Genomic DNA, 21,383 nt, shown 5'->3' on the forward strand with positions numbered 1-21,383 from the left:
ACCTGTTGGAATGGTGACAGACTGAAAACTTTTTTTTTTTTTTTAAGAACAGGAACAGGATCAGAATGTCTGTTTTCACCATTTTTATTCACAATAATACTGGAAATTCTAACAGTTTTAAATAGACAAGAAAATAATACACAGAAAGTAAAGAAAGAAATAAAACTCTTCCTGTTTTCATAAGACACGATTGTACACACTAAAAGCATCAAGGAATCTACAAAGTAGCTTTAAGAACTGATAAATAAGTTCAATAAGGTCACAGATAAAAGTTTAAAATCAGTAGTTTCTGAATGTTAGCAAATAAGCAGCTAAAATTTGAGAGTTTTTGTTCTGATTTGTGTGCTTTATTCCTGCGAATTTTCCTCTCAGCATCGCCTTGTGTTGCAATTACCATATGTCATATTTTTGTTCTCATTCTATACATGTTTGTTTTCCAGGAGTCTTCTTCTTTGATGTGTGGATTATTTGAAAGTGTTTGTTTAGTTTTCAAAAGTTGGAGATTTTCCTGGTTTTTGTTCCTTTTTGATATCTTCTATAGTTAGAAAACCTACTGTATAAGACTCATTATTTTAAATTTATTAGGTTTACCTTATGGTCCAAGATATGTTCTATCATTTTATGTATTTTGTAGGCACTAAAAAGAAAAGTGTATTCTGCCATTATTTCATGGAGTGTCTTAAAAGTATCAGTTAGGTCCTTTTGGTAGATGTGGTTGATAAAGTTATTCTGTAACCTGGGTAATCTTCTGTCTAGTTCTATAAATTGTTTAGAAATTTGTTAAAATATTTAAATATAATTATGGCTTCTTTGTTTGTTCTTTGGTCTTTTGACACAGGGTCATGCTATGTGGCCTAGGCTGACCTTGAACTCCCAGGAATCCTCTTGCCTCAGCCTCCTAAGTGCTCAGATTACAGATGTGCCCCACTATGCCTGGCTAATTATAGTTTTATTTGACCTTTCATTCTATTAGTTTCTGTTTCATGTTCTACAGCTCTGTTGTTGGTGAATATGTATTTAGGATTATCATATCTTTCTGCTAAATCAACTATTTTATCATTATGTTAGTCCACTGTGACTGGCTTATTTCTTTACTCTGAAGTCAATTTCATTCTGTTACTAATATAGCTGTTCCTACTTCATTTAAATGTTTGGATGATATGTTGTCTTATCTATATTTTAAATTTCATCATTAAATTTGAAGCAAGTTTCTTGTATACAGCACCTAGTTGGGTTAGTTTTTAATCCCCTCTGCCAATATGCATCCTTTGATTGTATTTAGACCATGTAGGGCAATATAAGTGTTGATAAGTTAAAGTTGGTGTATATACTTTTGTGTATCATTTTGTGTTTGCTCTTTCTCTTTTTCATTTCTCTATTTGCTGCTTCCCTGTAGGTTGCTGTAACATTATTTAAAATTCTCTTCTGATTTAAATGTTATGTTTCGAGTTTCCCTTTTACAGATTCTTGACTGCTCTAGATACTGTATTCCAAGTACATAAGTTACCACAGTCTTGACATTATATTATATTATATTATTACTAAGATCCAGACTCTAATAATAAAACTTCTGCTTTTATTGCATGTTGTGACACTGCTCTGATGAGTTTGAGGAAGAGGTGGGCAGTACCTTGTTATTGTCAAGTATGGTAGAAAACCAGGTTCTCCTGTTGACACCTAAGATGGAAACAGGACCCTGATGATCTTTAAGCGATTGTGACAGTTCTGAAACTCCACTAGAATTGCACTGATACCACACTCTCTGATACAGTAGGACTGACTTGTTACTGTTCCTCATGACTGCTGCTGACACCACACGGGAAAGTTATGGCCTTGTTGCCACAGGAGTATGCTGAAATGTGTCACTTTGTTAGCTTTCTTTTTACAACACCATGAAAGCAGAGAGGGAGAGAGGTGTCTTTACCGCATGAAGATAGAAATCTAGGAGAACAATGCAGACTTCACTGGCAAGGTAGTTTTTGTTTTGGCTTACAAGCCATTGAGTGTTGCAGTTGCTTCACTCTATTGTTATAGCATGAAAGCAGACATAGCAATGTAACCAAATGAGCACAGTTGTGTGGCAATAAATTCTTATTTACATAAGCAGTCAGTGAGCTGGAATAGGCTCGAAATCTTAGTTTGCATTCTCAGGTCTAAGTAACTGCTGCTTTTTGGAATTGTGCAGTGCTACATTCTTATATGAGAAAACAAGTATAATAGCTCTCAATTGGTGCCAATTTTCCATGTCTGGAAACATTTTTTATTATTATGAGGGGTGTAGGATGGTTTGGGGATCTCTTGGGTAGGGATCAGGGCCACCTGTAAACACCGGAGAGTGCCCAGGAGAGGCCTTCACAACAAATAATTACCTGGCTTCAGATGACCCAGTGCCAAGATTAGAACTCCACCCTGAAAATACTGTGATTATTTTATCATCTTAAAGAACAGCATACTGGGCTTTACACTGATGCTATTAAACTCATTGGATTTCAGGAATTGAAAAATATATTAAATGTGTTAGACAAACATGCATGGCAGAAGACAGTATATAAATACAGACCATTTAAAGCTCTATCATAGCAGTTACATTTCTAAGGGGCTCAGCAGACTGGACTGTAACTGTATCCACCTGCCCCTTGCATATTAAGAATGAGGCCCAGGGCTTGGTGTTCCATTCGGAAGTTTGGAGAAATCCTTCACCTCATTTACTTACATACTTCAACCCATTTCCCAGATAATGCATGAGGCTGCCACATATTAGTGAAAAGTGGGACAAAATAAACTTGTGCACCAGGTATAGCAGTGTTTACGGGAGACAGAGTATGCAGGAATGCAGTAATCTCCAGAGGGAAATCACAGTGAAGAAAAACCCCTATGTTTTTGTAGTAACACCACTACAGCTGTTCATATGAAAAGCAGCTTTGAGTTGTTCCCAAGGACTGATAGGTTAAACATAAATGTGATTAACAGCACCATGAGACCTGAATTTCACATGACAAAGTATTTTTTTATCTGTTGAACAAATCAGAAAATTTACATAGGGTTGCATTCATTGGTAAATGAAATGCCAGATACTGTTAGCTATGCAATGCACAATTAACTAACTGCACAAGCAGGCATCTTGCTCTATTATACTGCTGGTTAAAAGGCCCCTGGACTCCTCCCTTTGAAGGTGAAGGAAGGTTGTCATTATGGTAGAAGTTGGCATGGCCTTATTAGCATGACCTGGGGGGCTCATTGTGAGCACCTCACAAAGATTTTTCTGTGGCTGGCTAGCAGAAGAGGAGACGTGTAGACTGGTTTACAGAGTTTGCAAGGTGTGCTGGCATCTACCACAAGTGGGCAGCTCTGAATAACAGCCCCAATAGTCATCTTCCTAAAAGGCAATGTTACGTAGGAACCCTCTCATCCAAGCATTCTGGAGGCTGAGGCAGAAGGATCACCACGAGTTGGAGATCAGCGTGGGCTACACGGTGAGTTCACGACCAGCCTTAATTACATAGCAAGACCCTGTCTTAGAAAAACAAACAAAAACAAAAAATGTAGAAACCCAGTGTTGACAGAAAGAAAGAAGTCCTGGAGTACAGATCTATACTGATTCATAAACAACACTACTAGATCAGATGACCAGATAGAAGCTCAGAAGAAACAAAAATGAAAGCTGCTTGAGAGGTGTGTAAAGAAGCCTAGCTGAGGGGAGTGTGCTGTACTTCCTGGAATGAGTCCAGAATGTAAAGGGAATTTATTATTTGCCAATGATTACTTCAAAGGATCTGTTATGGAAGAGGCTGTCAAAGAGAAGAAACTGGGTGGTCCATCCAGTGAATGTCAATCAGTGTTTTTTCCCCACTGCTGTGGTAGTTGTAGAATTGTCCTAAGTAAAAATAGTAATAATAATGTTCACAAAGCTAAGCATGAGTTAAAACTCATGAACCTCGCTTTGTGAAGGCTGGTTTACCTACCTCTACCTCCACTGCAGAGCAGTTACCTGATTTACTCCTCACAAGCCTGCTCCTGAATCCTACTATGACAACAATCCCCAGGGCAAACAACATTGCGGGATCAGCCAATATATGTCTGTCCTGTTTGCGATTTGTCTTTCTGAGATAAACTCATATTCTGGGTAGGAATTTGCTGTCACTGCCTATGATACATCTAGCAACACCCAGCACTGTTTTTGACTTACATGATGCCATACTCATTCTCATTATATCAGATACAGTATCACTTCTGAGTACGAAACTCATCAGAAGCCCAGGTTAATAGACTCCTCATGACGTTCATTGTCTTGCCATGTACCTCAGTACCTCAACACTCAGAAGCCAGTGGCTTGATAGAATGGTGTCTGTTGAGGTACAACTTGCAGAATAAAGTTTGCTTCCCTCCTAAACATGGTGTATGCATTAAAGCAGAAACCAATCTGGTGGTAGATCCTCTGTAAACTCAACACACAAGGTAGAAAATAAAGAATGACAGTAGTCTGATGCTTCTCTAAAGAGACCTAATAATCTCTTTAATGGAACTTTTGCTTCCTGGCTTGGTCTTGTGGAATCCTGGTCTTGAAGGGATAAATTCTTCCATCATGGGACACTGTCATTATTCCCTTAAATTCCAAAGTCAGGCTCTTTCCTAATTATGTTTTCTTTTTCATCAAAATAATCAACAAGGAAAGAAGAGAGTCTCTAAGCAGGCAGAGCCAATGGGATAGAAAATAGATACCAAGGGAAAACTGAGTTGTTTCTTTATAGTTGCACGCAACAATATATTTTGGAATGAGTGATTTTACTTGGATGCTTCTTAACACCTCATAACCACAGTACTTGTTTAAAGAAAACTTCCATAACCTAATAAAGAGAAAACAGCGGAGGACTTGTAAAAGGCTGTGTAAAATCCCAGACCAACTGAGATGTAGACAGGGTTCAGGGAGCAGGAATTGAATGATGGAAAAGCAGCTATGCATATTGCTCAGGCCTCTGGCCAGCTACAGAGGAAGAACAGTAGAGCTTGATGGTCATCCCACTCTCCTTATTTTCTCTGCCACTTTATATTAAGACAGCTAGTAGTGGCCAACATTTCAATGTTGGATGTTTCCCACCATGTGTCAGGTGGGAGAATGATTGAATTGAATTGACATTATCCCATGAGGATAATTTGCTGATAATTTTGTGAGAATTCATTATACAGAATGGAGTTATTCCTGTCATAACCCCCACTAAAATGCTGCTGAGGGGTCTATGGATGCCTATGGTAGTTTAGTACCTACCTCACACAACAAATCCAGTGAACACGCTGGATTTAAGACTGTCTTTCTTAACAACTGACATGGAATTAACCACTGTGACCATGGAACTGGCTTTTATAAGCTGACCCTGAAGCTCACTAATCAGAACTAGCCAACTGCCTGAGTCAACAAAAGTGCCAGTGAGTTCTCTATCACAATAGTGTGAGGAGACTTCTTGGCTCTAATAAAACCCACTAATCTTTCCTTTCTACTCTGGATAGACCAGGAGCCAACCTGTTCTGTGGACATGTGTCTTGGAATTCAAAGAAACAGGAAGGTGTGTGAGTGTGTGTGTGTGCGGGCGCGTGTATTTGACAGGTTACTTAGGAAGTTTGGGTAGGAATTCAAAACATTTCTGTAAACATTTCTACTAAAATAAAGTGCTGAAAAATTTTGAGGTAAGATGTAAAGTTTCCTTAGATAAGTTTCCTTATCTAAAATATAAACGTTTGGCCTAACAGTTACAAGAATGATAAGACTAAGAGATCCCCAGGCTAGAAGATGCTGCTGTGATTCCAGGGTGGTCAGGTATAAACAAACTCTGCACCTGTTTCTCCTCAGGGCCATGGCTAGAACGTAGGTGTGGGGAAGGGGAAAGACAATTAGCTTCAGTCTCTGGGATAAGGGGGGAGTGAGTCTGCTTTGGTTTAAAGTTAGGAGCCTTAAAGTACCAGGCCCGTAATAAAGGAGAGTGGGTTCCCTGAAAAGCTGTGCCTCTTGATACTTAATACTTTAGGTACCTCCTTGAAATCCTCTCACAGAAGTGGGGCTGGAGGAATGGAAGCCCGGCTCAGGTTTAGCGTGCACCCTTCCCTAACCCTGGCAGCAGAGAAAACAGTGTCTTTAGCCTCCAGGTCTTTAGGTCCAATACCTTGGGCTTCAGGCCTGTAAGTGGATTAAAAGTAAGGCTGACCTCAATATTTAACTTGTAAAGATTCTGACTTGGTATGTGGATTTGCCTTTGTTCTTTTGCTGAAGGCTCTACAAACATGGGTAGGCAAGAGTGGTCAATGTCTATTAGCTAAAGTCTAGATCCTTAATTTTAATGACAATCCTTTTCTAAATTCATAAACAAGTTAGGGCTCCCTCTTGTGGTATACTGTTAAATCACATGCCTTTTCTCTAGTTTGTCTTTTTAATTGACAGATAATGATTGTACATGTTTATATACATGTGTGCATGACTAGTGATAATTCAGTACATGTATACAATGCCTAATGACCAAATCAGGTAATTAGCATTTGTGAGCCCTTATACATTCGTCATTTCTTTATGTTGGGAGCCTTGGATCTCCTCTCTTCTAGTTCTTCATAAAATATATAATAAGTTGTTGTTAAATAGTCTCCCTACTTATTCTTTTTATCTAACTGTATTTTTATAACCTTTATCCAACTTTCTTCTTTTAAATGTTGAAAGCATTTTGTCAAACATTGATTTCCTACTAGTAGTTGGTTCATAGTTTCCTCAGCCAATTCAACAGAATTCACAAAATGGATGAATCTAGTTATTTAATAAATCTATTATAACAATAAAATTTAATACATTTATTTTGTGCTTGCTTCTTTTGATCTGACATCTCCAAATAAAATATTCTTAAGCAAATGGAACTGTATTCTCTAAAAGATTTTTTTATCTCCCTCTGAATAAGTGATTTTTTTTCTATTTGCCTAGCTGTTCAAAATAGTATTCCTTCACCTTTAAAGTCCAATAATTTTACAAGGGAATCTCTTGGTGTTAGAAGCCCTGAATCAAATTTTCCTGAGATGCTGTTTGCACCTTAAAATTATGGATCTGTTGTTTATTTGAAGGAAAGTTCCTTAATATCACCTTGGAAGATAGACTTCTTTCCTATTCTCCTTGATTATGAATTTGTTTGATTGCTATTGTCTGAATCCAGTATCTATAATTATGTCTAGTCTATTAAATCTTACTTAGTTTTTTAGTTTGTTCATACTTTTCAACTCTATTTTCTCTGTCCTTGTAATTCTGTCTTTATTCTCAGTTGCTCATTATAGTATGACACTCGTTTTTGATAGTTTTGTTCTTTTATTTTACATCTTTCCTAAGTTATTTCAGCCCATATGTTTTTCCCCCATCTTACCACATTTCCATGAGCCCTTGTTTTGAGCTTTCAACTTTACATTGTTTATTTTTTAAACATTTTTATAAAATTGTAGTTTTGTAATATATTTCTTGATAGATTGTTCTGCCATGCCATTTGATTTTCTTTTTCTGTTGCTATTCACCTTTGAACAAGGTGAATTATTCCTTAGCCTGTGTTTTGTAAGATGTTTGTATTAGATTTCATAAGTAAATATGCTAACTAATACAGAGCCTTCTGGGCTGGGCAGCATACAGGCACCTGAGATATCGATGTCTCCAAACCTTAGTAAACCACTGTAGTTATAAGAAATTTGTGATGGACAGGGATTGTGAAAATCAGTGGCATGAGACCGAGTATCTAGAAATAAACCTATGCACAGGAAAGTTAGAAAAAAATTGTGTTTGGATTAATCCCACAGAATTCTGGTCCACTGAAAAATACTATGAGTTAAAAACAGAAAAATGCCAAGAGGTAACCATTGTTAATTTTTATATTCTCATGGAGTGGAGCAAATGGCTATAAGTCATGTATTAAACTCAACATATCAAGTAAATTTGAAGATTTAGTTCAGAAAAAAATACAAGTGGCAATAAATGTATAAAAATGCTCAATTTCTTTAATGACTTTTTAAAAATTAAAGGTATGTTTTTCAACCCATGTGATTGGTAGTGATTTAAATTTTATTGTGTTTCTGCACTTTTGGTTGGCTTTCATATTTGTGTAACTCTTTGATAAAGCAAATTGATGATATCACAACATAAATATTCGTACACTTTGACCCAGGAGTTGTGTTTTGTGAAACCTGTCCTACAGATAGACTTGCACAACTGTGTGAAGGTAAATTTTGTCATTTTTTTTTGAAGCAAAACGTTTATTGGTGCTTTTTAGATACATATAAAGATAACATTCATCACAGGGAATTTGTACCTGTACATGATATATCTTGCTTCCTCTTTTTTCTCATTCCCTCTCCTTATTTACAAAAGCTTTGTTTCTATTTTTTCCTTCTATTTTCCTTTCTCCCTTGTCCCTTCTTTCCTTTCCCCTTCCCTCTCCCTTGTTCCCCTCCCCTTTGAACATTTTCTTCTCATTTCTCAATGTCTATTATACATTTTGGTCCTTAATTCCGCTTTCAGTTTCTCACAACAGAAGCGATGCAGTATTTACACACATGTGTCCAGTTTATCTCACTTAAGAGTATGGTCTCAAGGTGGATCCATTTAGCTAGAAATATCTCAAGCTTATCCTTCTTTATGCCAAGGTAAATTTAAGAACTGTAGATCACATGCTGGGTACTGTGGTACACACTTGTACACCCACAGTTGTAACCCAGCTACTTGGGAGTCTGAGGCAGGAGGACTGAAAGTTTGAGATCAGTTTGGGCAACTCAGTGAGATCCTGTCTCAGAATGAAATTGCAAGAAAACGCTGTGGATGTAGCTCAATGCGGGAGCATGTGTCTTGCATGTGTGAGATCCTGCATTCAGTTCTCAATAAAATTGAAAAATTTAAAAAGTAAAAGAAGGAAATATATACTACAGAATTGTAATGAACAAAAATGATTTAAATATATATGATAATATTTAGTACATTACTATTAAATATATACAGTAGACTAGGGAAACAAACTATAGGGAATTTATGGTGTAGAACACTATAACACTGCCAACAAAGACTATTTATTTATTTACTTATAGTTAGTTTTGGAGACAGGGCTATGTAGCCCAGGCCGGCCTTGAACTCACTGTGTAGCCCAGGCTGGCCTAGGACTCCCAGTGACATTCCTGCCTCAGCCTCCCAAGTGCTGGGATTACAGGCATGCGCTGCCGCACCCAGCTAAAAACATTTTAATGGTTTTAAGTGCAGTGTAAAAGATGTCAGGACCAGGGCCAAACAGGTCGATAATCCCAGCCACTCAAAAGGCTGAGGTGAAAGGGAGTTTGAGCCTCCGAGTTTGAGACCAGCCTGAGCAGCATAGTAAGACCCTGTCTGAAAAGAGAAAAAGATGCCAGGTATACAATAAGTGAAAGCTTTAAGTTGTTGAACGTAAAGATAGTTTCGTTTGGCAGTAGCTGTGTGGAAATTAAATGACTGCGCATGTGTGGGTGGGTGGTCATCGGATGCGCACAGGTGTCACCTCCATTTAAGCTGGGGAGGGGCTGGGCAGAAAGTGGAGCCAGGCAAGTGAAGGGAGGGTTTTCTCCTCTCGATGGTCTGTGCTGCTTGAAACGTATTTAAACGGTTTCTTTCCCTGAAAAAGAAAAATACCAAAACTCTAAAGGATACTCATGTCCTTTAGTACCAGATTACCACAAAACATATATACTTGCTGTTTTAAAAAGTACTTATTATAAAAGGGAAATAGGAAAAATTAGCACCCCAAGAAATGCATGTAGATATACTCAATATCATCCTATTACAGAACAAGCAATTGTTATCCTAATCTACTCTCTGAAGAAAGTGAAGATTAAAAGCAGGAATTACAATTCAAATGTTTCATATGGCCAGGGAATTAACATAAATACAGTAGCTTAGGCCCTGTTACAGATGCAATTAATCTGTCACAATATCTATCAACATATTATAACATGAATATAATCTTAGAAGGTATATCTTAAATTAAAATGCATATTTTATGTACAAATTTGCATCTGATACTTTGATGACTGTGAACTTGTTTTCATACCAGTTTGAGAATCTCAGGATGGAAGCATGGAGGCTGTATTTATCCATCAAAATGTAATGAATCTTGATCTAATGTAAAGGAAATGAAAATGCAATTATCTGAGGCTGTTGTTAAAAAGCAGATTAAAATGTTAAAATGGAAATATTTAACAGGCATCTCATTTCATTAATATCAGATGAGCTTAAGGAATATAGATTTAACATAATATCCTGTCTTTTCTCTTAATGTTATTTTTAAAATAGATTTTGATCATATCTTTTTTTATCACATATTAAAGATAACTATTTTGCCTTTGATATTGAAAACAATATTCTATAACCCTAAATATTGCTTCAAAAAGAAAGTTAATAAAATAGAACTAGATACAACGTCAATATTCCTCCTTTATAGTAAATATTGAGGTTTATTATTTTGGTCAAAATACCCTATAGTGTAAGTACATTTTTCAAATGTGTCTATGATATCTGTTGATAAATTCATTATATTGGTTATTTTGAACTTCTCACTTGGAAAAAAATAAAGACTATATTTTTCTTTCTTAATCTAAAAACTTTACTTTCCTGGCACCACTTGCTTTGATTGTGTTTAGACTGGCTTATTTAAAATTTGTTAATTTTGATTCTGTAAGTAATATTCCTTAGTTTTGTTGTATATTCTCGAAATTTTGGCATGCATGTAACATTTTACATATTTTCTGTAGTACTCTAGTTTAAATATCAAAATGAAGTGACTGGAAGAAATAATTAAAGGTTATGTTGGACAAGTATATAAGACAAGTACTTGAATAATGGGGTAGTTTTCTATAAATGACTTTTTCTTTTTTCACTAAAGGCACTTGCTTAACAAGAAATAGTAGCACCAGCTGTACCTCTTCAAGATCTTTGCTTTCTAACTACCTGTATGTCTTCATTCTGGGGCAACTGCTGCTGGGGGTCGGAGGCACCCCTCTCTACACCCTGGGCACAGCCTTCATTGATGAGTCAGTGCCTATGCACAAAGCGTCTCTCTATATAGGTAAGTCTGCTCTTCACTGGAACAGTCTTGGGATTGTTTTGAATTCTTGTTTGTTTACTTTATAGTAAAACGTAAGACAGGCTTGTTAAAAAGGTGGTTGTAATGTTATAGGTATTTCAGTTAGGTAACTTCTGCCTTACTTTCATTTATTTTATTATTTACATAATGTCCTGCTCTGGGTGCACTGACCTTACTGGATGGGAAGAGCCATCCAAGCAGCCTTGTGTCTTGATTGCTTGACTCCCAGGGAAATTTACACAGGCAGTGGAGACTGACCTACTGGATCCTGTGTGATCTTGAGGAGCGTCCACAAGAAAAGCCACAAGAAGGTGTCCAGAAACTCCATGGAGTTTTCCATTTAAAATCAACATTTTTTAATATATGACTCCTTTTTGGGGGTGAGGGTTGTGGTTTTATAGTATAAGTTTCTTGTAAATTTTCCCCTGAAGCCTGGAGCTAGCTAGTCTATGCAAGGCCCTACATCTAATTATTAAGTAATTTATTGGGATATGAGTTTTCTCTGAATTACTTTATTATTCTATCATAGAGAATTATTGACCCAGTTACTGAATGTCAATATGTGTGTTCAAGATGCATAATAAATACTTTCATTGGTAATAGATAACATGCTGCATCTTGATTCTTTTTTACTTTCCCTCCTTCCTCTCATCTTCTCCATCACCAAATCCCCTTCGCATCTTTACAAAATCCTAATGTAAACATTTCTAAAGCAGTTTTATATTTTTACGAAAGTTAAAAGGTCTCTTTACAAAGTTATCAATGTGACCCAATTGGAAATTATTTTTAAAAGTCCATCAAGGGAAAGAATTTATGAATGACTGATTTCCAGCATTTTAAATCATGTACTCTTGTTCATAAAATATTTTGAGTGTGGATCCCTTATATGTGCATATACTTAATTATTTATAAATTATATACTTGAATTTTCCTACTAATATTTTTTACATTAGAAAATACAACTATAAAATAAGGTGATTGAAAAATAAAATTCTTACATGTTTTCAGATGAACTTGTGGAGACTTATCTAGTGGATAAATATTTTTTGCCACTATTTGTGCTTAGTTTTGAGTATAAACTAAGTTTCTTGTTCTCTTGTGTATGAGAATAAAAATCACACCAGTTAATAAAAAACATCCCAAGCATGGTAACGGTAAATTTTGTTTTGGAAATATTGTAAATTATATATGGAAAAATTAAATATTTGACAGACATAAACTCAGTGTAATCCTGCTACTAGTAACAACAGGAGTCACTGAGAACAAGTGGCCTACTTTTAAGAAACAGACTTGTCAGCAAATCCAGGTTTTGAAGTTTGCGTTAGTGCAAAGCAAAGAATGCTTCCAAGTGAGTCCCGAGTAAGAAAAGTTTCTTGTTTCACATTGTTTTCTTCCAGAAGATTGTAAACAATAATTATCCCTGTCACTAAAAGGATAAAAGTAGATGTACTACATAATATAACATGCCATGGATTTGTAATTAATGGGTTTATTATAATTATTATTATAGGCAAACAACTTTTACAGTGAGTCATGCATTTTAAGTTCCTTGACTTAACTATCAACCAAGTGATACCATCAAAATTCTATTTTTATTAAAAATCTGTGTAATTTTGATTTAGGTCTAGTCATTAAGATTTTTCTGCAGTAAAATATTTTTCTTTGTTTGCTGTTCTTAGCCATGGATAGAAAAGAAAATATAGGTGTTTCCAATGTCTTTTTTCTTCTTCTAGGAATTGGCTATTCTATGTCACTCTTTGGCCCTGCCATTGGCTATGTATTGGGAGGACAACTGTTAAACATATACATCGATGTTGCTGTAGGACAGAGGCAAGGCAATTTCTTTCATTTCATTTTAATAATGGTAATGTCAGAGACAGAATGTTTTATCCTATTTACTCAGAATGGCCTGAGGGACATTTTGGGAAATGAAACTTGAACACACAATTTTTGAATGATATATTACAAAGACTTCATGAATCAATACTACAGTTTCCCTTTATTCATTTATAAGGATGTATAATGGAGTAACCTGGTAAATTAAAATGTGTATATATATATATATATATATATATATATATATGGAATTTAATAACAGTTATGTTTTCATTAGATTTAGTTAGAGATAGCCTCCAGTGTCTCAAAAGGCTGTGATTCTCAGAATAAGTTCTCTGGTAGCTCTGATAATGGCATAGTGATCCCAATTATGTCACTTTAATAATTGTGACAGTATGATAATTATAGATAATATTTATTCCACACTATTCTAAACATACAGTTTTTTCTTTTTTTTGGTGCTTGAAATCAAACTCAGGACCTCGCACTTGCCAGGAAGGCTCAGTGCCACTGAGCTGACTCCCCAGCTAAACATACATTTTTGCGTTAACTTACATCATATTATTTTATTCAATTCTCCCATAAACCTGTAAGGCAATTGATACCTATACATTAATAAAGGGTCAGCACATGATTTGAAGTAGAATTATTTATTCCCCAATCCCCTGTAACCACTGAGCTCCCTTCTTTTTCTAAGCTTAGATGTTAGTGACCTTGGATGAGGCCCCTTTTCTTATCTTACCATTAAGGAAGTGACAGATTGTAACTGCATACCCCTTGGCATGGCCAATGAATAAGCAACTGTGGTCCTAGATGTGAGATGTGTGCTCTCAGCTGTTAGTGCTAGGTTAGTATTTTAAAGACTGTTAAAAAGTGTACAGAAGTAATGCAGGAAGCGCTGAGCCAGGTTCTTAAGAAATGACATTTTAACCTTAATTGGAGGAATAGATAAGTTGTATGAGTGGTGTGTTTGGGAAAGAACCTGTTGATGTTAAAATTTGAAGGCTGTTCTACAAACTTTTAACAAATCATTTAATAGTTTTATATGTAAAGCAATGCCATAATGAAACTAGAGTGCATGGGCTTTTAACAGATCAGTGATTTGCTGTTGAGACATGTTTAATTTAATCCACACAGGAGAGGTGAAAATAGAGTAGCTAAAGTTAAAGAATGCTTAGGAATTTTACGTATGTTTTCAATGTATGGATATTTTCACCATACTTATATTAACTGTTAAATATTTTAGACTTTGTCATATTTGTCAGTTTAAAATACTTTCTAGGCAGGGATTTAGCTCAGTGGTTCTGGCGCGTGTCTCGCAAGCTCAAGGTCCCGAGTTCGATCCCTGGCACCAAAAAAAAAAAAAAAAGAACTGAATCCTTCATCATTTGGAGGAAATTTATGGTATTTTTATGGGCTGGGGATTTAGCTCAGTGGTTCCGCCGCCTGCCTCACAAGCAGAAGGACCCGAGTTTGATCGCCGGTACCAAAAAAACCCCAAAAAACAAAAAACTTTCTAAACCATTTTTCTTAAAATCCATTTATGTGTGCTGTTATTTGAATCAGCTGAATAGCTTCATTAAAATTTTTGATATTATAATAAAATTCTGCTGTATGCACTTGACTTATAAACCATACAATGACCTCAACTGAGTTCTAATTATCTGCATTGACTTTGACTTCTGTTTTCCTCTCGAGCAGCGCTGATGTCACTAGAGATGACCCGCGGTGGCTGGGGGCGTGGTGGATTGCATTTCTTGGGATCTGGCTCTTTGCTTGGTCTTTAATGATACCTTTCTCTTGCTTTCCAAAACATTTACCAGGTAAACTTACTTTCTTTGAATTCAGGATGTTTTATTCTAATTCTAGGCCAAGTGTTGTTTTCTACATGAGAAATGTGAAATAGATTGACCTTGTTTGCTTAACAGAACCTCAATTGTTGGCCTACACAGACTTTCAAATATCTATATTCATTTTAGCAAATACTGAGAAGCAATCTTAACATTTATGGGTTTTCTTTATTTTTAATTAAAAGTAAAACTGTTCATATCTTCTCTTTATCACTTAGTAAATTTGCTTATTATGTTTTATCTTGATTCCTGGCTTAAGTATATGCAAGGTAGAATATCTTTTAAACTATTAGTTTGTGTTCAGTTAGTCACTAATTTCAAGGACCAACCTGCCTCAAATCATTCATGTTAATTATTTGTAATTGAAAGTGCAAGTCCTTTGATTTTCAGTTACCACCAAAGTTATGCTGTAATATTCATTTTTACTAAATTTCAGTACTAGTCTCCTTATAAAGTAAATCTCTTCGGAAAATATCTACTCCTTTCTCTATGAGATCTGGTTTCTTTGATTAAAATGCATATTTGTAGAAGTATTTTCTGTAGGTTGAAGTATTTGTTTCCGTTGGTATTTTCAAGAGAATAGATGATTAACTTTTGTGCATAGGCATAATAGAACTTGACAGACGGAAAATAGGTGGACCATTCATTTCTTTATACCCTGAGCCATGCAGTTTCTAATTCTGTGTGTTGACTGTTTTCTCAGATTTATTAGTACTATTATTAAAAATCAAATTGGTACTACTATTGAAAATCAAAGTAACACAGTGATAGATGGCAAATACTATTTTATCTGTTAAGCGTATTTTTTTTCTTAAGGGAGCAGAGGGAAAAAGCCATAAATATAGTTTTATGTATATAAATGATGAAGAAAAAGAACCATTTGAAAGAGAAAGAAATTTAAGATTTTAGAAGGACAGAATATGTGTTGGGAAAAAAATGTGTCATTTTAATACTTAGACAGGTTGGCACTTCCTTAGTATTGGTGAATACCCGCTCCTAGCACACTCTAATTACAACCACAGATATTTGAACAGGTTTGTACACAGAGAGGAACTGATCTCTTGTGTTATGGAATTTATATATTTGTGGAAGTATATGTCAATTAAAAAGGAATCATACTACTCTGCCATAAAGAAGGAAAAACTTGAGACATTTTTAGGTAAATGCCTGCACCTTGAGACTATAATTTTAAGTGAAATAAATCGGACGCATATGTTTAAATATTGCATTATTTCTCTTGCGTGAGAAACCCAAAAGGTACATAAGGAGCCAAATGGAAAATAGCTATTGGGAAGTAGGAAGAAAAAGTTCAAAAGGGAAAGGGAACAAGGAGGGAAGAGGGGAAAGGGAAGGGAGGGAACAGGGCTTAAAAAAAGAATGGAAGGGAAAAAAATAAAATGAGTGAAGTGATAAAGCAAACAAGTTTACTGTATTTGTAGGTACAGCCAAAATTCAAGCTGGAAAAATTTCCCAGACTCATCAGAGTAAAAGTAGTTCCTTGCCACACATAGATGATTTGGGGCAAAGTATTAAAGATTTTCCAGTGGCTCTAAAGGTAAAATAAAACAGTTTCTCTTTTGCTGTCTCTCTCTCTCTCTCTCTCTCTCTCTCTCTCTCTTTTTTTATGTACCAGGGATCGGACTCGGGACCCTGTGGTTGCGAAGCAGGTTGCAGAACCATTGAGCTAAATCCCTGGCCCCTGTCTCTTTCTATCTTGCATGTACACTTGTACACAAGTACATATGTATGTATGTGTTGCATACAAATAGCTGAATGTTCATACAGATACACAATATACACACATACACTCCCACACAGATCTTTTATTATTATTATTATTTTTTTAAGGTACCAGGGATCGAACTCGGGACCTTGTGCTTGTGAGGCAGGCTGCAGAACCACTGGGCTAAATCCCTGGCCTATTGTGTATTTTTATTTGGTTACTTACTGCCATTCAAGAGTTGTAGAAACAACTCTTCAATTCAGTTTGTTTGTTTGTTTGCTTGTTTGTTGGGACCGACCTTGAACTAATAGGATCCTTCTCCCTCAGCCTCCCCAGTGCTGGGATTCCAGGATTGCACCACCACGCCTGGCAGTTTTTGTTTTTTGGAGATAGTGTCTCACTATGTAGTGTTGTGCCCAGATTGTGAAGTCCCAGAGACCACCAGGAGGCCGTTTTCGATGTAAGCACACAAGGGTCGTTTATTCAAGCTTAAGCAGGGACTCTCAACTGTCACCGACACAGCGGATCGAGATTGAGAGCCCTGAGTCCCTAACTAGCAGGGTTTTTATTGAGAATACAACAAGCTTTGGTTATTAGTAGCCAGGTGATTGGTTAATACTCAATACATATGAAGTGTAGGGTTTTGGTTGGCTAGGCTTTTGGGGTCGAAGGGGATTACGTATTGGTTTTTGTGAGGGAGAAAAGGGGCAAAGATTAATGGCCGGTTGTTACATACTGATCGTTAGCAGACCCACTAATGGCCGCATCTATCTTGTGTGGACAGTCAGCTCATTAACTGCTTATCCTACAGATAGTGTGCCTGGAACGCTCTCTCCCCGGGTACACAGGTGGTTGGGTAATAAACTCAGGAATTTTAAGTGGTGAATTCCTAGTTTAAGCACAAATTTGAGAGAACAAAGGAGACGGCTCCAAAATGGAGTCATTTTGGTCCCACAGTAGCCCACGCACCTCAGACTTTCAGTCTTTCTGCCTCAGTCTCCAGGGAGCGCTGACATCACAGATGTGTACACCATCACACCCAGCCAGGTTATTTTACTGTGCTTTGGGTAGAACTGTTCCAGGGTAGGATAACTGAAATTGCATGAGTCATTTTATTGGCGGTATCAGTGTTTCATGGTTCTTTGTTACCTTTCAGCCTCTCCTTCCATAGACACACATGTTCTTGTACAATTGTTTATAAGTTTAATTCCAACTATTATTAGCTCTTATAGGACTACTGTTTTGTGCATGTTATAAATTCTAATTTACATCATCATCAACAGTCATTACTCACCATTGCTCTTTTTTAATCCTTATAGCCTCCTGCATAGGGATTCCTATTCTAATTCCTATTCTGATTCCTATTCCGAGGTCTTATGGGTGCAGCCTTTTGTTCTTGGGCTAGGATCTCACCTAAGTACCCTTGCATGTCTCAGAGATATTTCTGACCACATGAATACTTTCAACCCACTTCCCTGTCATCTCAGTAGTCTCTGATATTCTGTGCTTTTCTTTATTTAAATGTGTGGCCTGTGTGTATGAGTTTGACTTGCTCTTTCCATGTGTAAGTTTGTAAATTTTTAAAATCTATGCTTGACTCTAGGAAATTTACAGGGTGATGGCTAAGTTTAAAGACTCTGAGAGGTTTGCAAGTACGGGAAGCTATTTCAGGATGCTCAGCCCCACACCCGTCTAAGGTTCTTGATGACTGTGTCCTTTAACCACGGAACAGTACCATGACTTTGGTCCTTAGCATGTCCAACTGTGCTCACCGTCTCAAGTTCACTCAGTGGACAAAGGAATTCAGAACACAGTTTTCTTTTTCATTCATTCACTATTGGTACATTTTAGGTATACAATATGATGACATTCATCATTGAGAATTTATACCTTTATGTAAGCTCTCTTGGTTCTTCTCTTTTTTTTCCCCTCCCCCTGCCCTCCCTTCACCCCCTCCACTCCTCTCTATTTACAAAGACTTTGTTTCCATTTTTTCCTTTTCTCATATTTATTCCTTCCCCTTCTTTTCTTTCCCCTCCCCCCTCCCTCTTGCCCTTCCCCTTTGGACCTTTTCTTCCTATTTCCCATTATCACAATTATTTTTGGTACTGGGGATCGAACTCAGACCCTTGTGCTTGCAAGGCAGGCGGGGGCACCACTGAGCTAAAACCCCGACCCCGATTACCACAATTTAAAAAATCAAATAAGTGGTAGATTTGCACTGTGAACATTCATAGTTTAGACTGGGGAAGGAAGCCTTTCCAAATAGGCTTTTGCCCCCTCTCCCTGGCCCTTCGAGTGTGATAAAAGCAAAATCATTTGTCAGTCGTCTAGGTGCTCCACCTATTAATTATCCATAGCTAGATTTTTATGATATAATGCTATAATTTTTAAAAATAATTATATTATGTGTATTTAAGTTTTTGCCATTTCATTTTGCTATCATTTGAATGCTACACTTGGTAATATGATCATAGCTATTTATTTGGTGAACTGTATTTTTTTCTTTAGAATTTGATGAGGAATACTGTCTTTATATGTTTAGTTCTATCAACTTCTTCAGAAGGCTTAATTACTACTGGATTTGCTACATTTTTACCTAAATTTATAGAAAATCAATTTGGACTGACATCCAGCTTTGCAGCTACCATTGGAGGTAAAATATTTTCTTTATTCTCATTTTGTCTAATAATTTACTTTACTCCTTAAATTTTAAATATATGTGTGTGTGTGTGTGTGTATGTGAGATTTGGATATCCCACACCCTGAAATTTATACCTTACTATGATTTTAAGTTTCTGATTTCCTGAAGTCAGACAATTTATTGTATGACGTCAGAGAGACAGAGCCTACACATTAAATAGAAATCTTAATGCTCAGTGTTTAACTTACTAAGCCCTCACTTAATGGAACTATGAAGTCATTTATGCATATATTTCTGTGTTGGACAAACACTTGTATGTGTTACAGCCCCAGTGGTGTTTGTTTTGATGCTTTCTGTCAGTATGAGTTACTGAGTGTACTTGTGTGTTTTCTCTCTGCTTTTCCTCATTAGGAGCCGTTTTAATTCCTGGAGCTGCCCTTGGTCAGGTTCTAGGTGGTGTCATTGTTTCAAAATTCAAAATGACATGTAAAAATGCCATGAAGTTTGCCTTAGTCTCTTCAGGAGTTGCACTTGTGCTGACTTTAATACTCATTTGTGCCAAATGTGAAAATGAGCCATTTGCAGGCATCTCTGAGTCATATAATGGGTAAATATATTCCAATGCTTTTTCCTATTAATATCAGAATAAGAAACTGTGTATCCATTTTAAAATCAAATGATAAGGAATTGACTTTGTAAAAATATTAAGCTTTTTAAAAATGTAAGAATGTGTGTTTAGATTAAATAACATAGCTTCTTAGAAGTTGTTACTATGTATTCAAAGACTGTCTAAGAAACAATTACCATGTGCTGGGCAGTGTGCTTAGCTTGGGTACAAAGACTGATACAACAGAAATTTTGCCTTTGAGAAACTGGCATCTGCTATGGTTTGAATTTGTTTCCCAATAGTTCTTGTATTGGAAATCACCCCCAATTTCAGATGTTAATTGTATTTGGAGGTGAAGCTTTTGAGGAATAATTACGGTTAGAAGAAGTCATGAAGGTAGTGCACCCCATGATGCCATCAGTAGCTTCATTAAGATGAGGAAAAGAGATCCAAGCCAGCTTGCTTGGTCTGCCTTGCCATATGATGCCCTCCGTGATGTACACATAAACGTGCTTTATAAATTATTGAGTAATTTGATTTTTTTTTTTGGTACCAGAAATCCAACTCAGGTCCTTGCGCTTGCAAGGCAGGTGGCGGAACCACTGAGCTAGATCCCTGGCCCTCGAGTATTTTGATACAGCAGGAAAAACAGACTAAGAAAACATCTTAGGGAGAATTTCACATTATGCTTCCATTAATTAAAAAAATTAAGAAATGAAAATTGTTCCTTATGAAAAATCATCTTAATAGATAGTTGGAGAACGGACTAGAAGAGATATTAAAATAAGGACAGTATAGTATTAGGTGTTACTGTATATTTAATTTAAACTTCAGGGCTTTTATACAGAAATAAAAACTTCTTAATAACTTAGCTTGCCTTGTAGAGTTTCTGCCTAAACTATCTTAACCATTCATCTTTCCTCCTTTGCTTGTTTTGTTTGGCTTTGAAATCCTAAGCCCAGGAGTAAGGGTTCATACAGAAGGGCTTTGCACAGTAGTGTATTTTAAAGCTCCCAGTGTTACTTTACTTATTTTATTACATGGGCATGAAGCTGGTGAGGGGGGTGGTACCCCAGGCCCAAGACTCCATAATTTTGTGTAACCCACCACTCAGATGACATAAATGGAGTGTAATTCACTTGGCGATGTTTGCCAGTAATGATAATCATGGGTTGCAGTTGCCATTCACATGTGTGCTGTCATTCACGTTATGTGAGGCTGAGTGTTCTGAAGCAGTGTTTGGTTAAGCTCCATTACATGTATTATTTATTTAGCATTTATTGAATGCTTCCTCTGGCAGACCTTTGTGGCCAAGTGTGTGTTCTAAAGGAGAGACTGGAAAACAAAACAGTGAATGAACAGTGACTTAGGAACTTGAGGATATAGAAGGGACTATGGAATTCAAAAGAAAGAAAGCTTTTCAGTTTTAGTTGACTACATTCAGGAAAGGATCCATGGCCCAATAGTGGAATTGGTTTAAATACCCTTTAGGGCTACAAAGAATTCTCAGATGTAAAGATTTGAGAGGAAAGAAAGGCAGAGGAAACGTGCTAAGCATAGGGTATAAGTGCTATAAAAAGTGAAGTCTAGGTCCAGGGATCAGTTTGAATGGGGCGTAGGT

General features: G+C 36.5%; 1 protein-coding gene across 1 annotated transcript in view; it reads left to right on the forward strand.

Moving 5' to 3' along the window:
• Slco4c1 (solute carrier organic anion transporter family member 4C1) overlaps window positions 1–21,383 on the forward strand; it is a 58,051-nt gene that overhangs the window by 21,288 nt on the left and 15,380 nt on the right. Inside the window, exons 3-8 of the mRNA XM_004841734.3 lie at window positions 10,902–11,084; window positions 12,836–12,932; window positions 14,640–14,761; window positions 16,228–16,343; window positions 19,023–19,167; window positions 19,567–19,762. Coding sequence (XP_004841791.1) covers window positions 10,902–11,084; window positions 12,836–12,932; window positions 14,640–14,761; window positions 16,228–16,343; window positions 19,023–19,167; window positions 19,567–19,762 — 859 coding nt within the window. The remainder of the gene's footprint in view (window positions 1–10,901; window positions 11,085–12,835; window positions 12,933–14,639; window positions 14,762–16,227; window positions 16,344–19,022; window positions 19,168–19,566; window positions 19,763–21,383) is intronic.

Source organism: Heterocephalus glaber, unplaced genomic scaffold, assembly GCF_053883595.1.
Source record: "Heterocephalus glaber isolate CG9 unplaced genomic scaffold, H.glaber_assembly_v1.0 deba00001465, whole genome shotgun sequence".
Taxonomy (NCBI): Eukaryota; Metazoa; Chordata; class Mammalia; order Rodentia; family Bathyergidae; genus Heterocephalus; species Heterocephalus glaber.